This window comes from Triplophysa dalaica, chromosome 6 (assembly GCF_015846415.1).
Source record: "Triplophysa dalaica isolate WHDGS20190420 chromosome 6, ASM1584641v1, whole genome shotgun sequence".
Taxonomy (NCBI): Eukaryota; Metazoa; Chordata; class Actinopteri; order Cypriniformes; family Nemacheilidae; genus Triplophysa; species Triplophysa dalaica.
Window position 1 is genome coordinate 16413453 of NC_079547.1, and position 18326 is coordinate 16431778.

Genomic DNA, 18326 nt, shown 5'->3' on the forward strand with positions numbered 1-18326 from the left:
CTATTTACATTCCAGCTCCTGTTCATTTGCCTGCCAAGAGAAGACTCGCACTGCTGTTTGTGTGAAGAGGCAACTCTGCAGGCTCAAGACTACAGAGTTGCATTTGTTATTGGGTTACTATGGAGGCAGTAGGTCACCGCAGTCTTTCTACAGCCCTGCTAAATAAACCGTGGTGTATGAAGTGTTTTGGGAAAATGAAAATTTGCTTTAAAGAGACGTGTATTGTGCCATAAATCGCCTTAACTCTTAGTTGAGATGAGAATAACATCGCAGTGTCGATCATGGATCTTGTTTCCAAAATTGACAGGTAAGATAAACGTTCCTGCAATCTAGGGACAGCAAAGATGATAACAGCCATCCTCTTATCTGTGTGTGATCACAACAATTATTGATGTTTGGGTCACACAGATTTCTATCAGCGATATTCTGTGACTTCCTGACTCCGAGAAGGAACAATGTGACCGCATGAGTCAGCTTGAAGTGATTGAATTATCATTTATCTGGCTTATTGGTAGTGACAGAATTTTGTGTCTGTGTGTTCATTTTAGATAAGGGTAAATGTTCAGTTAAGAGCTTTTTCCACAGTAGGTTCCTGTTTTTATCTCATGGGGATTGTAGCATTCCTCTGGTTTTGTGTGTGAGAGTCAAAGGAGTAAAGGGTATGTGTTCTATTTTTAGCCTATTTTTTAATCACCAGCTCAATGAAATGGGTGTCATCAGCAGGGAACCGGTCACCAAGGTAAGACGACAGCAAAGTAAACAGGCTTGCTTGGCTGTCTCCGGTAATAAGACAGACCTGTCCTCTATACTCCGGCAGCTTATGATTCTATCACCAAATGTGTGGCTTTTATATTTGTTGCTCGGGTGTTGTGGCCAATTGCTAGTACTGTAGTAGTCACACCATGATATTAATCATCTTAGCTATGATATTAATGTAATTACTACACATACTAAATGATAATATAAAATGCATGCCAGTATTTGGTTGACACTCCCACATAGTAGGTGGAGGTTTTGCATCTATTTAAAGGGGAATTATGCTGAAATTTTAAACTTGGCGTGAATAATTCATGGAAGAATTTTCATTTTTCTGCAGAGTTTCCCTTTAACATTTTGTCTTAAAGGACCAATGCAGGGTTTTTAGGAGGATCTATTGACAGAAATGCAATATAATATACAAAGCAATTTCTTCAGAGGTGTATTAAGACCTTACGTAATGAACCGTTATGTTTGTGATAACTTAGAATAAGTTGTTTATATCTACACACAAAGCAACCATCCATACATTGAATTTGCCGCCATGTTTGGGTCCGTGTACTTTTGCGTCCATTCGTTTTTCTTTTTTTAACAACTATATAAAAAACAAAAAATGTGCTTTTCTTTATATTTGTTTTCAAGTTAATGGAGAGATTAACCACAAACAAAGTAAATTTTCTTATTTAAAATTATTTTATAAATGAAAATCAAATTATTGGTATACAACTATTTTTTCAGTTTTACAAAAATTCAATTTTTGATTCTTGCATTTTATTTGAGTTGACCCGGAACATTTATTTGATGACCATTTCGTCGCCACGTTGATTACGTTTAAGGTGAACCGCTACACGTGCAGGATTAGTTCAGCAAAAAGATGGAGCAGTACGTTCTTTTTAAAGGAAGCAAAAGGGTAACGTTGAAGGACGATGACATGAGCGCGGAGAAGATAGGTCGAATTTTTCAGGTGAGTACAAGCTTTCAGCTTCGTTCAGCTTTATTACTATCGTTACATGTTTCAAACTAGCTTTACAGTAAAAAATCAATAAGAGAAAATTAGCTAATCATTGCTGGATAGATAAATGTAAGCAAACAGTGTCTATACTGGCAAAGTGTAATTAATTATGAAATGAAAACAATTCGGCCATGAATCAGCCATAAAGACAGTTGTGTTATCACATGAAGTTGTGGTTATTAACCTTGACCTTGCTATTGTTTTTAAGGTTTCATCGCAGACTCTGTATTTGACAGATGATTCGAATATAGCAATTTTCCCGGCACAGTCGGGTTTCTTCAGTGTCCTAGACTTCACTGCACGTGGGCATTATGAGGTCCATGGGGATGAAGTGGAGAAAGGGGTTCTCACCCCAGGAACACCCCTCTCAACCCCAGCAGCCTCCCAGCGTTTCTCCTTTACACGCAATACTCCACCCTCTGCAGCTGCTGGTTCACCTGCGGCGGCTGTTGCAGGACCTCCGAAAGCCGCCATGACTCGATCATTTCAGAGGTAACTTATCGTTATTTTATTTATGCATGTTATATTAGAAAGATTCTCAGTAAAGCTTTGAAAAACAGCTATATTTCATTTATATTGATAATTTTCACAGTCAAAAGACACTACTATTTTATTTTAGACACTACTATTTGTATCATGGGCACCAAAATGTCGAAAAGCACACAGGTTCAGTTGGCTCCATGTAGCATAATTTATTAACAAAAACGCCTAAAAATTTAGTGATTTATACTTTAGTTTGTGTGTTACGCATGCGCGCATTCAATTCTGAATTTGTCATGTGCATAATGTCTCCAGATCCATTTACATAGCTGATTTAGTAAACGGCAAACTGAGGCCAAGCAGGATGGTGGTAGTTCGTTTCATGGAATGTGAGGCTACAGTACATGGCATTATTGGGAAAGTTCAAGATGCTCTTGGCAGTTATGATCCTGTAATTCTCACCGATGTCCAGGGCAATGAGATACTTGACTCTGAAGGAACTAAAGGTGCATATTTGTCAATTTGTTCGCATTTTTAATCTGTTTTAAACATCAAAAGTAATATGACAATTTTTCATGGCATGTCACCTACACGTACTCAGGATCCATCTACTGGAAGCAAAATGCCCGCAAGGTATTTGCCATTGCAGAGCACGACTTCACAGAATATCAAGGCAGCAAGAGGAAAAGAAGGTACAGAATTAGTATTTGTGCAGTAAATATTCTTTTCAAATGCACAAGTCAATTCTAATTTATTTTAAACTAAATTTAGCTCAAGTCGGAAAGATGATGAAACATCAAGTCTACAAGATGTCTATGATAAGATAGAAGAAGTGGTGCTGGCATCACAGGGCCTTCAGCAAGTTATCTCAAATATCAAAGAGCTTTCTGAGCTGTCCAGTCAAACACCTGCCAAAACCTTGACTGAAGTCCAAACAGAGAAAATAAAAGCAGCTTTCACTTGCATAGTCTGCAAAGGTAAGAGGTTTTAACCATATCTTTATAAACTGATGGAAGGGTTTGGTTGTATTCACTTTAAAATGAGGGACAGAAACCGCTTGCATTTCATAAAAAAAATTAATTTGCTTTCTGAAAATCAATAAAAATCACAAGAGTTTATAACAATATGAGTAATTATTTTGGGGCTTTGATAGCATGAGATAATCATTATTTGTGTTTATGGGGTGGTTTCCCAGACAGGGCTTATCCTAGTCCCAGAAAATGCATGTTTAAGCTGCCTAAATTTAAAAACATCTTGTAATTGTATGTCTTGACATATATCAATGCCAAGTAAGGCCTAGTCCTGGATTAATCTAAACCCTTTCCAGGAATTGGAAACTGCCCCTTTATGTACCTTTTTCCAGGTAGTTGGAAAATAAAGTTTGCCTTTTTTAAACACCCCATCTCTGCACAATAACTTTTTTTTTTTGTAACATTTTGTTTTTTAGGACCCATTGATCAACCAGTATTTGCCACCTGCTGTAGAAGCCTGATCGGATGCAAACTTTGTGTTGATCAGTGGATGGCTACTTCATCACAGTGCTTAAAATGCAGAGAGGAAGCTCTTAGCAACCACATCTTTCTTGCAGCAGGTCTCTCTGAAGCTTTGTTAGCTCTTGGTGACATCATTAGGGTAGAGTAGGCCTACATTACCCAGGAAAAAATGTTTAGCTGTTCAGCAATTCAAGTTTAGTTCAGTAGTTTATTTGACAGTTGTTGTGTTGCACAACTACTTAAAACAAGAACTAAAAAGAAATACTTTAATTGATCAGCATCATGTTGATGCTTAAATTTGTGTGTAATATTTTGTTTCTAGAAAAAACACTTGATGGAAAGCAGCATTGAACAATTAGAAGGCATGCTCTTTAAGAGTATCTTTGAGTTAAATTTACTAAACAGACCAAAGCCTCTTTAAAAGGCAAAAAGTTTTTGTTGACCGTATTATTGAGCAAGTACGTGATGTCTGGCCACTTTTCTGAAAACAGTTGTTCCACTGTAGCCTTCTCATGTTCACTTGTAAAAGGGTCTGTTTCAAAGGCCGAAACCCTTGTCAAAGATGATCCCAGTGTGTTCATGTACAGATCAGCTGCTTCAGTTCCATGAGGCAGTAGTGCTGCTGAGATTTTTTTTGAACAACCACCCTGTGCAATCTGGTTGGGGATTCCTTTTCCTGTAGTAAATGGGACATGTTAACTTGTAATAAATGTTTAAATGTCAACTGCTTGTCAAGAGTTTTTAAACATTATTTAGCATACCAGGAATCCTGTGGTTGTTCCATGCCTCTACTACCCTGCTAATGCCCAGATGACACAGCTGACAGACAAGGTTAGACACACAGTATCTTGTTAGGTTGCAGTCCATATCAATCAGTTCTTGGTCGACCAGCTGAACAAGAGCCTCCTTCAAAGGGTAATTAACCCTGTTGTTTATTTCAGGCCAAATTCTCTCAATTCTGTGATTCTGATGAATAAAAGGAATTAAACAGGCTGTTTTATAGAGTAAAATCATCAGATTCCTAAAATTATATATTTTTTTATTAAAATAATTTTTATTATGAACATGTCATCTTATTTAAGAAAAAAAAACTAAAATTTGGAAACCAACCCTTAAATACAAGTGATTTTAAAACAAGTTTGTATAGGTTTTAATTGTATTACATTGTGAGTTTTCAGTAGTTCAAATTTGAACCACAAGACAACACCTACCTTTGTTGATGTGGTCTGACGATATGGTGGTGTTGCTGTATTCATTCTGTGGCCAGCAAGAATTTCTTGCATAAATAGAGTCAAGAAAAACTCTTTTCCATGGTCCACCCTTATCTGGTCCCACATTCCATTGTTGATTACTGCAGGCCTTAAATTATATGATTTGCATAGAAATTGCTTGATACACACACACACAAACAGTAAGTGTTTTGGAATACAAACCTGTAAACTTCATCATAGATAATGAGGTTATTCTTTACTGGCATACAGGAATATGCCATTATCTTGCTACTATAGCCATCAATTGCTAGGACATGTGTAGCTCCAAACATGACCAATTTTTCGTTTTGATCTAAATGGAGTTTGTGGCCTGTGTAAGTGGCACAGTAAGGTATGGGATTAAGATTCCGTACACCCTGAGAAGAGTAAAAAAAACTGTTAATGAGTTACATTGTTTTTATTTTTTGTGACCCTTGACCACAAAACCCGTCTTCGAAGCAAAGCACCGGTATAGGCTATATGTAAAAGCTAAAAATGAATTGTATGGGTCAAAATGATTATTTTTTCTATTATGCCAAAAATCATTAGGATATTATTTAAAGATCAAGTTCAGTGAGGATATTTAGTAAATTTCTTACCGTAAATGTATATAAAAATTTGTGAGTGGATGCAGTTAATGACTTCATTTGGACAACTTGTATAGTATAATCTCAATTAAAAAAGATGCAGAAATGTAATATAATAATAAAGCAAATGTTGTTGTAGCAGTAATTTTGTGGTACGTAATGCTATTTAAATAGCCTGGGGCAATATAAGTATTATTAATAATAGTCATAATAACAAACTTACTTACACTGCATCGCATTTCATGATATGGTCGATTTATTGTCCGGAGGGCTCGTCCAACCCTACTTTCTGCTGCTCGAATTCCCTTTGATGTCAAATAACCGGTCATCAATTTACGACCGTAGGTTGGTCCTGTCTAGAGGGATGGAAAGAATAATTTAAATCAATTTTGTTTACAACAGGCCGTGTGCTCGCCAAAACATTTCAATGAGACTTAAAACAGGCGCTCTTCTGAAAACACCTTGGCCGCTTGACACCGTTTCTTTTTTCGAGATGCTTTGTGGATTATCCGCTGAAACGATGTGTATCCTTAAGGAACTTAGCATGCATGGGTGGAAAGGGCAGAGAGTGGACTCTAGTTGGGGACTTTTTGTGTATTTTTTTAAACCATAAATGCAGAAAATATCTCCATGTAGCGTAGCGCTTTACCCACAGTTTTGGGTAGTTTTACAAATATTTCAACTCTCCCGTCACAAGATAGGCTAAACCGCAGAGCTGAGCGTGATATGGTTTATTTTAAACGTTGCGCTTCTAATAGAAGCGATAAAAAAATAGGCCTACATGTTTCGTCCTGGTTCTCAGAGTCAGCCACCCGCGTAGGCTACGGATCGGATCTATTTAAACTGGCCGGCCGTGCCCATGTTCGAAGTCCGACAGTATATGTTGCTAAGCCATCTTCTGGGTCAAATCCACAGATTATTATTTACATAAAATTACATTAATGTTTTTGCAATTTCTTTTTTATTATTTAAAAATTGAATTTCATGACATTCAAAGTGGAGTTATCGCAGCCAAATCATCGCTGTCATACATTAAGATGCAATTTAAAGCCTATAATAAGAGCATTTACTGCTACAGTTTAAATAATTCTTGTCTAACTTCTGTATAATTATTTAATGTAATGTATATGCAATTTGTGTTAGTTGCACTACGGATAGCTCGGGATCATGGCATAGTACCCACGTACACAGATACTTTGCAAGTGCACCATGTCCCCACCACTTTTTGCCAAAGTTGACTTACTGAAAGAAATTTGAAAATAATTATTGCGCAAGGTGTGTTAGGGTTACCATCTTATGAATGATATTGCATTTTATTACTTACTTCTTGTACTGCTGCCGATACAGCTATCTCCAGCTGAGTGTCGGAAACCTCCCGTCTCACACCAAGACTGGCACAAAATCTTCTAACAGTCCTCGCCGAACAACCTCGCCCAACACCAATTTGAGACAGATGCTCAGCAACGTCCTTGTGTGTGTGGTGTTTTAAAATCATGTCCAAAATCACTTCTCTGTACGGTTCCAGAGACATGGTGCTTCGCATTCAATGGTGCGGGAAAAAAATATTTCCGGGTCACTAATTTGGCCTCAGAAAACAAGTACAATTCGCTTTTATTCGATATTAATTTGTGTATTTTATAAATGTAAAGTAAGGTGCAAAAAGTCATAAACAAAAATCTGAAAATAAGTCAATGTACATTTTTTTCGTAGAATGTTCTGAATACAGGTCTAATTCAAAATTTTGAATGTAACTTTTTTTACTTAAAATACAACAACCGTTCATATTTTATTTTTCTCGTCATGGTTAAAAGAAGAAAAACGAATGGACGCAAAAGTACACGGACCTGTTTGGTACAGTAGAACTAAACGGACAAACAACTCCACAACGTCCTCGCCCCTGCAGTTTAGTGGGGAAACGGATCGCGGATGATCCATAATCCATATGGATTGTGCTCTACGGTTCGAAACGCATGTGATCCACAGAATTATTGTACATTTATTCATCATTGAGTAAAAGAGTTAAACTCGCTCTCTCTAGTTTTAGCGCCAATGCGCTCTCTCTCTGTCTCTCTCTCTCTCTCTCTCTTTCTCTAGTATCTGGATGAGTAAAATATTATAGCGCTTCCAGATAAATAATGACGCTCAAAAATGCTCATGCACACAGAAAATATTACAACAACAACATATCTTGGTTCAAACAAACAGAAAAAACAATGTTACTCACTGTTACAAGGTTCAATAAAAGGAAAGAAGGAAGGAGGCGGGAACCGGCCAACATTTAAATAACTTTATTCAAAATTAATAAACAATAATACGGAAGTAAAAGGCTGGCAGCCACCTCACGGTCGACTGCCGGTGTTGTGCCGAGAAAAGCACGCCTCCGGCACCGCTTCACGGCTCTCGTCCCGCCTTCCTACACTCACATACTGATAAAAATCAATGATATCTCATCGGGGGTGGTGTTTAGACCATCTCCCTCTCCAACGTCTCTCTGCTGGAAAGTATCTTCTCCATAGATATCTATGAGTATCTCTGCTAAAAGCCTTAATACCGCAGATCCTAACGCGTCTCTGCTAGAAAGTATTTATAATGTTAACGCAGGTCCTAGCTCCTGCCTGCCTGACTGATTTTACTTCAAATCCACAGACCGTTTATTTTATGTAATAAATAAGACATCTCTCTTTCTTTAGTCATTCTAAAGCCCGCTTGATCTCTTCCTTGCGTCAACATGAGAAGACACGCAGTCGCAGCCGACGACATGTTGCACATTTATAACACAAAGCTAGTGGCCGCTGTAAATCAGAAACTGTGCCTTTAAAGGGATAGTTCATCCAGAAATAAAAACTTATATTGTGACCCTACATACGGAATTTGAATAAGTACCTATCTATCACGTGTTAAATTAGTGCGTTCTGTATAGTATAAGTGGGAGTTGTATGAATACATTATGGACATACTGCATCTGCCATGTTTTATTGTCATGTGACCCGTATACTCTATGACAACATGTATCTGTTGTTGATAACAAAAACATAATTTAGTCTTGAGAAATTCATTTATCAGTACTTACATTCAAAAAAAGACATCCGTCTTAGTTTTCCGCAATTTTTTATTCAAACTATTTGTTAAATTTAACCGTTGCTCTGCTCCCGTGGCATCGTGGGATAGAGTAATGTCCATCCAATGCACACTCACAAAAATTGTCAGAAGCAGTGGACCATCCGGGTATTTTTGGCCTGCTGTTTTTTGCATTTTGAGGTTTCGGACATACTATTCATGACTGAAACTTAATTAACTTCTATGTAGTATGGAAGTAGGCTGTCAAATTTGTCTTCCACCCTCACATTGTTCAATTTCGTCTGTGGAACACAATTGTTTATTTTCTGCCATGGTAAGAAACTAATTCAGGTTTTAAACAACATGAGTGAATTTTCAATTTTGGGTGAACTATCCCTTTAAGAGCCACAATGGTTACAAACTTTCTTTGCTACCTTCTTTGTGATTCATTGGTCAATAAAACAATCAATAAATATCAAAGTCACAGATTTATTTGACTGAGAGCATTATTTGGTTGTTTTAAAAAATGATGTCAGTAGATATCACATCATTATCGTTAATTCTTTAGACCATGATAATCACATAGCCTTGTGACGTCTATATTGTCATGCGGCCCTTATTCTGTGTATTAAATAGAAAATGTTTCACTTGTTTTACTCTCACCCAGGGAAAAAAGTAACTGTAATATTGACAGTTTCCTTATCAAGCACCACAGTGCCCAGCACCTTTTGAAACGGCAGTATTGAAAAAACATAGCACCACAGATTTTTACATTTGGTTGTCCAATTGCTTCTAATACCACAAACCAAAAAAATCAAATGCATGTTTAGACAGCCTATTCATTGTGGCATAGCGAGTTGGCGTAAGCGTGTTTGTTTGTGTGTATTCCAGCGCAGAACTCAAGGGAACATGTTAATTGTGCAATAAGGCACTGGTGTCGTCAGAATATGTATTGTCATCTTCACAGGCTGAATGCATACGTGTGACTTCAATATTCAGATAAGCAGTTGGGTATCCAGAAGGCAATAATCCTGAACCATAACATCCCTGCATTCTGGTTTTGCTACGCATTCTCAACAAAAAGCCATGCTTGGATATTTTCCAAAATTCAAGAGGGTAAGTCTGCAGTCTAGCACTCACAGGCGTCAAAACCCCGCATCACCCACTTGAATGTGAACAAGTCCTTCTATTCTAGAGAATTATTCACCCCTCATTAAAACAGCTCGTCTTTTGTAGTTTGTTCAGTTGACGATGTTGGGGAACATCTTACCTCAATAAGCGCCCAGTAAAAGGTCTCATTTATTAGCTTGTGGTAAATTGCTGCACCTTAAAACTGCAGTCAACTGACGTAGACAGTGACGTTACAAAAATGCATCGGTAAAAATGTTTTGCCAACGATTAATTTAATCGTACATGATAGTATAGTAAATTGCAGCATGTCACAAAAACAAAGGCATCAAGTTCTAAAAGGTTTCCAGTGAGTCATGACATTTTCTTTAGGGTCTTACTCAACCCATTTAATCAATTAAGGGTCTTTTATTATTTCACTAAACAATGCCATAAAAGAATCAATGGGCTGTATTGTTTCTTAAGGAACCTTTAACATCTGCACAACTTTTATGTACACAAGGTTTCTTTATAGTATAAAGGGGTTTATAGACTATAAACAGGTATGAATTTTTTTATGGTATTGCTGTGAAGAACCTTTAAGAACATTTGATAACATTTGATTGACCTTAAAAACACTGGCAGAGGCAGATGCCATGTGCATAACAGTATTAATGGTGGTGCTGCCATCTGGTGGTCAATATAAGTCTGTTCATTTTTCCGAACATTTCATTCATGGCGATTTCACATGAATGAAGAGTTTTGTTACACCTTCAACATTAAAAGCTTCACTTTTACATAAATACATTTAAATAAAAGAGACAACGTTGCAATACACACATTAACATTTTATTGTGAGAAACATGAACATCATCCTTATCATCCAGAGCTCTTAAGTCATGCCATGATCTTTAATGGACAAACATCTTTCCACTCAAATCTAACTAACACATGAAACACGCATCGCTCTAAGCTATTTTCAGGCGATTGTTTTTCTACTGTGTGAAATATTCAAGTTACAAATAGTATTCCCAGCCACATATGTGGACTTCAAGGCAGAACGATTTATCTTAAGTTTCAACCAATTGCATTTTTGCCTCAGGCAGGATAGGAAACAGACAATCGTTTAGGCCAGGAAACACATGATTGTCTTATAAAATAATGGTTGAAAATAATTCCAAACTATGAGCAACGAGAAAATGCAAAACATGATAAAAGACAACCAAGCATTGTGAATAACTGCATTTAAATAATACAACTTTGGAGCCTTTTAATGGAGACTGACAAATATTAATGTGTACATTTTTTAGTTTATTTCCTGTGAGACTACTTTACCTCAACATATTAATCTGTATCTATTAATTCATGTGTCGAAACATACAATTTCATAACATTTTTGCAAAGCAATGTCTCTGTTTTCTGTATTTTGTCAGTAACAAAATCACTGGCAAAATCTCATTAACAGGAGAAAAAAAGGTTTTGAAGTGAAAAAACAAATAAATCAAGTCAATGTAAAACGCAGAAGTCACATGATTCCTTACTGCTTTCTTATTAACCCAACATTTACCTTTCTTATACTGTAACCCATGTACCACAAATGTACTGTAAACACTACTTTTGCAAACACCCCAAAGTATAACCCATATATATTTCATCCAAGCATGATTTATGGCAGTCTATGCCCTTATTGGCTCTTAAAGTTCGCTCATCATCATTAAATGCTTGCAACGCCACAAATATTTCTTGGCTTCTCCTTAGCAGGTCATATGCAGTCTATCAAATGGCGCGGTATGTGCGGTTTCTTTTAGTCTATCATGCATTATTAAAACCAATAAATCAGAAAAAAACAGTCAATACACTTTTTTTAAGAGTGTCTCGATCCTCAGTGAGGGTTATAGAGAAAATGATCATAAATCTTCATAATAACCATAAGGGGAAAAGTCATCTGGCTCTATTTTCTATTTTCCTGCACAGGTTTAGGGTTATTATCTTGGGGTAAAGATTGCTACTTTTCACTATTCAACACCCAAATGTATTACCCTGCAAGTCTCATTAATGCACAAAGAATTTAATTCCCACCTGTTTTACCTTGTTTTTACCTTGGCAGGCGTATTCCCCTCTATACACAGGCCAGCCAAAATAAAGCACTTTGTTTATACTCTAGCAAGGATGTCTGACATATCAATGCATATCATCTACTGTTTTCTTTACTGTTTGCTAAAGGCATTTCTGAGACATAAACAAATATATGGCTTCCCTGCACTCTGTTCTGCAGGGTTGCTGGTGGGATAAAAGAAGGCTTTTTTTTGGCACTTTTCTCACAGTCTAGCATCTACTGACTGTTTACAGCATACAAATTTAATCTATACATTACTGTTTGAAAGTTTAGGATCCTTTAAATTAAATGCTTCTCATGATCATAAAAACTTTTGATCTGAAGAGTTTCAGTACTAGCTTTATAGACAAAAACATAAAAAGGAAAACTTATTAACTTCGGAAAAAAATCTATCTTCACTTACTGTACTCACCCCTCAAGTTCTGTATACATTTCTTTTTCTGATGAACACAAAGAAAGATATTTGGAAGAATGTTAGCAACATTGCAACATTTCTGAGGCACCATTGACTACCTTAGCAGGAAATATTATTGTTTAGCCTTTTTCAAAATAAGATATTTTGAAGAATGTAGGGAAGCAGACAGTTCTGGGCTCCTTTGTCTTTGATGTTTAATTTTCCCAACTATGGTAGTCAAAGATCTGCCAGAACTGTCAGTTGCTTACATTCTTTCAAATATCTTTCGTTGCGTTGACCAGACCACAAACTAATTCATACAGGTTTGGAACAATTTGGGGGATTTTCTTTTTGGGGTGAACTATCCATTCAAATCTAATAATGGAGTCAATAAGAAGCCTGAATAGATTTATCTTATTAATATTTTATATAAAAAATATAAGAATGAATAAGTGACCATGAACTTTGAAACAGTACTGTATTCAAACGTAAGGCAGTATGAAATGATCCCTGGCAGACCACCCATCTCTGGTTCTATATAACATTAAATTCTGAAGTCTAAAAAGAAAGTTTGTGCTTATTGAATCTGAAAACCCTTCATGTGTTACAGGGGACATCAAGACTGTATTTGAGAATCTTGGATGATTTTGCCTGAGGAAAATATCCCTTTCTGTCATTTAAATGCTTGGCCTTGATCCTGAAAATACTGTCATTTTCATATAATTTTGGATTGTATCAATTGTCAAACTAGAATTCCTTCCTATAGAAATTGCACATACTGTACAAAGAGCCCTTTCTACCTGATGAAATATATCTAAGCTTGTTATTTTTATATTATATAATTATAGATGTTTTCGACACCTTTAAAGTATATTTTTCAAAGTTTTGACCTGTGAATGACAATCCCTAATATTTCCAGCTTTCTATGACCTTGGGAAGCCTGAATATTATTTATTTAAGTTGTAACTAATATATTAGAAGTAATTCTGTTCTATTATTAAACATGCTAAGAGTCAGGTATATTTGCTCACAGTAAGTCTTCAATCTGGCTCAATGGAAGGCATAAAAGTACGAAAGACATGGAAATAGATTCTTATTGTAAACTGCTTTCTCAGCAACTTGGTTTAGGAATAGTCCGAGACTACTTGTGTTTTTATTAGGCGTTATCTTCAATCATTCATCTGAGCTCTAACAGAATCTCTCTTTGTTTGGAAAGTTTATCCCCCCATATAACATGTGTCTTTTGTAGCATCATGCCTAAATGACTACATTTCATCAACGCATAGCACAAACAATTGTAGTAAATCCTTTTTTTCCCAAACCAAGTCAAATGTCACACATTGTCAGCAATAGATTTATACTCAGCATACTAAAAGATTTCTTGTGCATAAGTCTGGATCAATCACACTTTTAAGTTCACAGTCAGAATTTGAGCAATGTAAATTTCCCAGAACTGGAATGGCACACTTGGAACATGCATTTCACTTCATTTAAATTGTCCTTTCCTTACAGCAACATCCTCATAGACTTGTATAGGCCACGATGTCATCAAATCAACATGAGTAAAAAATACATTATGTTTGCGTTCTTATAAGTCTGATCTTTTCTCACATTGTACTATATAAGAGCTCACAGCCTTTAAAACTGAGAATACTAAATACTTCAAGACTGTAAGACATAACACAGAATGACTTTGCGATTAGGACAGAATCTCAAAATCTGTAAAAAACTGGAAAACTGACAAACCGCCAAGCAAAACTCATTATGTCAAAACACAATGTTTTAGCTATTGAAGTCCCACTGCAAATTTCCTTACTAAGGACAATATAGTATATTTCTTTCAGTCAAGTCCTCAATACTTTAGAAAGCTCTTGTGAACAACTGTCAATCTGTCAGAAAGCTCTGTAGTAGTTTTAAGAATCCAAAATGTCATGCAATTAAATCACAGACACAAACACAACACAAATGCTTACAGCTATCATAACAAGGCTTTCAATAATGTCGTGATTGCAAAAGCACTCAGTTATTACATAAACAATAAACTCTTCCCCCAAATTCTGATACAGCTGACTCTAACAAGAGCATTGTAGACATATTTCTGTAATAATGTTAAATCAGCCAAAGGAATATATAGTATTACTATTCCCACCCCAGCCATCACAAATGTGTTATAGAAGTTATGCTTTTCTTGTGCATATCCTAGTACAACTGAGTTTTACTAAGAATCTAAGAATATTGTGTCCAACTAGGCTAAACTGAGATTGTACCTTTGGAATTCAAGGTGAAAAAATCTCCTGACACAAATTCAGAATGAGACACAAATTGTGGCTTTTGACATGGAGTCCGATTCCAGTCAACCCTGAATAAAGAAGAAAAATCACTTCAGAATTTCCAGCACGTTTACCCGCTCTGTCGTACGTTGTGCTCTATCTAAAGTTGGATTTCTATCTTTGGGGTAATGTGGTTCAACAGCTCTCGTGGTCAAGTCGACACAAAGTTTAACCACGGCACAGTGCATGCAAGCCAGTGTATTTCACAAGTAGCTTAAATATATGTGCAGGATTACTGGAAATACATATCATGACGGAAAAAGAAAACAAGCCGCGTGAACTACAAATTATGGAATAGTAGACATTCGAGGACTAAGTAAACCTAGTCTCTAAAGTGATCTGTGGTTTTAAAGGCAGTGTAAACCAAAGCAGTGCATCAATGCCACCGCTAAAACAGCAAAAAAATTGAGGAAGCATAAACATAAGTTCTCACACACTAAATTAAAGTATCGTATTATGGTGTGTAGGCCGGCACCTACACTTTGCTTTTTGTTCAACCCAAATGTGCGTGTGCCTATAATCACAAATATGATCTTGAGTAAATCTTAAACATATGAATGTGATTGTGAGGTTATCCACACTGTGAAGAACGGAGCGGGGCTTCTCACTGCACAGTTTGGTATAAATAACCCCTCTTATAGGCACTCAGTGGGTAAAACGTAGCGACCACGAACTTGCCGTCGAATGTTCGGCCTGTCAGCAGTCTCTGGGCCTCTTTGGAGTCTCCAGCATTTCCATACTCCACAAACACCTGCCAACAGAGGTAAGTGATGGATCGTATAGGAATAATCTGAATTTTAAACCTTCATCCTAAATTAGGGTCTTACCTGGCCCTTGCCGGGATTCTCTTTAGGAATCAATAGAGACACGACGGTGCCGTACTTCTGGCATTCTTCTTTCATGTCCTCAACGATGTCTACAGAAGAAATTCAAAGTATAATTGTTATTTTGAGGACTGCTACTCTTATCCACATTGAGAAGAAAAAACTCACCTTCATAGTCATCTTCGTTATACAGGTGACTGTCATCTATTACGTTTAGTAGTCTTAGAACAGGTGTAGGCAAAAGAACCAGATCTTCGATGTGAGGTGCTGAAACCCAAAACAATTTCTTACGTGTGTCGTGTGTAATGACACATCGTGATCCAAAAAAGGACTTAACATTCATAAAAGGACTTTCATGATTTTTCAGGACTTATGTTTTAATATCTCTCTTAAAGTTCATCCAATTTTTATTCTTTCAACCCTCTTGTGATTTTGAACCTGTATGATTTTCTTTCTTCCACGGAAAACAGAAGAAGATATTTTGAAGAATGTTGGTAATCTGATCCATTCACTTGCATTGGTTTTGTGTCCATACAATAATAGTGAATGGGGGCCAGTGCTGTTCGGATTCTTCAAAATATCTTCTTATGTTTTCTGCATAAGAACGTCAGCCATACGGGTTTGAAATGACAAGAGGGTGAGTAAATGATGACAGAATTAAAACTATTACCTGAATTTTTGATTTATACATTTGAATTCATAATTTACATTGGCTATTATATTGTGAATCCAGTATCATGTATATCATCACAACATCCCTTTAAAATGTACCGAGATGTTCAGTTATACAAACCAAAGGGAATGCTGAAGAAAGGGTTGACCAATGCCAAGTCGGCTGTGCTTCTGAGTTTAGGGTCATTGTGAAGCATGCTGGGAACGAAAAGGCAAATATTTCCCTCAATTTAGCTGATATATGACTGACTGCTGTTATCACATAAGATGTTTTGTTCCCTACCTTTTGATGAGATCCCTCAGATGATAGACAGGGATAGCAGGGTAAACCAATGCATTGCTTGAAAAGATGTGGTCTACTATTGCAAAACTGTTATCCTGTATAGAGTAGAGACACAGCACAATGTTAGAGTTTTAGCAACCAAATGAGGGAAAGATCAAGAAAATTTCTATGAGGTTTGAGATATGCACCATGATTCGATTTAATTCAGGAAGTCACAATCCAACCCGCAAAGTATTCTTAACGCATCTTCATTTTCCATAGTAAAAGTGTCATTTCAAAACATTTACAAGATCATCCTGGTTTACAATCGTCCTATTTTCTGTTTTACATGCTTAATCTTGTTCTGACCTTCCATTCCTGAGACTTCACAGTTTCTTTTAGTTTGGTTCCTGAGAACATCTCCAGAAGAATGATGCCCAGACTCCACAGGTCCACGGCAGCTGTGCATCCGGAGTCTCCCCCCAGACCCGCCTTAGCCAATGAGTTCTGCAGCTCAGCTTCAGGGGCCCTGTAGCCATCTGTCTGGATGTACTTCACATCCTTTAAGGAACAGACAAGAACGCTCAATGCAACATGTGGGCATGAGTGAAACCAAACAGCAAAGTATCTTATGCCATAATATCTTAACTCCTCACCTGGTGTCCCTCTTTGTAGCTTAGGCCAAAATCAATGAGCTTAAAACACTCGTCATCAGCGCTCCAGAGAACATTACGGGGCTTGAGATCGGCGTGCACGTAACCTTCTCTGTGCAGGAAGCTGAGGGCCTCCAAAACGTCACGGGCACAGTGCTGAATCAACCACATGGAGTGCCCCTGGTTACTGGCCCTGACCAGTAGATCTGATACGTTCAGATCCAAAAGCTCTAGTAACAGGCAACGGGTGGCCTCACCAAATGGGTTGTGATTAGTGAACACACCATAGAGAGTCACTGCAGAGAGAAGGTCAAGCGTGAGACATCAGTTATAATCATATACAAACTGCAGGTGGGGTGGGTTTCTATCACGGTTCATTGTTTATTGAACAGAGCATGGTTACCGATGTTTTTGTGTCCCTGTATGCTCTCCAGCACGGATCTTTCCTTAAGGAACCCGTAATCTCCACCCTGCGTGTCTGCTTGAAACTCCTTCACCGCAGCGGTGCTCGCCCGACCGGAGTTGACCCGGTACACCGAGGCCGATACGCCCTGACCCAAACGAGCCTGCACGTTCCAGATCTCTCCGTAAATCTCGAATAACACCGGGCTCGTCTTCTGATCCACAGCCCCCGGTGTCACCGCCATTGTCGACGTGCTGACATTTGGACTGGACATTTTTGCACCGGAGCCAGAACTACAAGCCATGATATTACTGAGCATCTGAGTCAAATATCATCAGGTTAATAATAAGTAGTGTTTGCTCCATCTGGAGAACGACAGGACGGTATCCGATTTCGCAGTGTTGCCCTTTGCGAAAACCTGCTAAAGGACATTTGCATAGTGCTCGTCTGCAAAACAAAGTTTTCATTCACCTACCCGCTGCAGACGGACGTGGATTTAATTGTCATATTTTAACGCCAGCGCACCGACATATCCGACACGCCACGGAGAGTCCGATCTTATGGATCCGAAAACCCGAGGTGGCACCTTAAACATAAATCGGATCCCTAAAACTTAGTTTGGGATCAAGTTGACAAATACTTGACGCTGTTTTGGCGGCCATGATCCCGGAAGTTACGTAACGATGATAAAAGTCAAACGTTGTAGTCCTTTAGTATTAAAGAGGTTTTTGAGTATTTTTTAATCAAATATATATATTTGTGGTGTTTCTTACTGGTTTTCATGGCCGATTACATATATATTAATTCATGTATTTCAAAGGTAAAAGTAGTCACTTAAGGGTTGTTTGTTGCTGTATTTACAACAATTATATATAATATATACTATATATAAATAATATTTCATTTTTATTGTTTTATTACAAAATCTAC

The 18326-nt window shown here is 37.3% G+C and overlaps 2 protein-coding genes across 3 annotated transcripts; one reads left to right on the forward strand and one right to left on the reverse strand.

Moving 5' to 3' along the window:
- The first annotated feature begins 532 nt into the window (after window positions 1–532).
- Window positions 533–4465, forward strand: LOC130424974 (uncharacterized). 2 transcript variants are annotated; one of them, XM_056750997.1, is made up of 7 exons: window positions 698–739; window positions 1593–1720; window positions 1977–2260; window positions 2564–2754; window positions 2850–2940; window positions 3020–3225; window positions 3696–4465. In XM_056750997.1, the coding sequence occupies exons 2-7, from the start codon at window positions 1631–1633 to the stop codon at window positions 3887–3889; spliced, it is 1056 nt and encodes a 351-aa protein (XP_056606975.1). In that variant the 5' UTR covers window positions 698–739; window positions 1593–1630; the 3' UTR covers window positions 3890–4465. The 2 variants fall into 2 exon arrangements, with proteins under 2 accessions (XP_056606974.1, XP_056606975.1); XM_056750996.1 differs by having other exon boundaries at window positions 533–1720.
- A 6104-nt stretch (window positions 4466–10569) lies between these two features.
- uhmk1 (U2AF homology motif (UHM) kinase 1) lies at window positions 10570–18050 on the reverse strand. The gene is made up of 9 exons (XM_056750874.1): window positions 17397–18050; window positions 16997–17289; window positions 16710–16901; window positions 16362–16456; window positions 16200–16276; window positions 15575–15673; window positions 15410–15498; window positions 15261–15333; window positions 10570–14611 (listed from the first exon to the last, which is right to left on the reverse strand). Exons 1-9 carry the CDS (start codon window positions 17713–17715, stop codon window positions 14529–14531), a joined length of 1320 nt encoding a protein of 439 aa, XP_056606852.1. The 5' UTR covers window positions 17716–18050; the 3' UTR covers window positions 10570–14528.
- Between the last annotated feature and the right edge of the window lie 276 nt (window positions 18051–18326).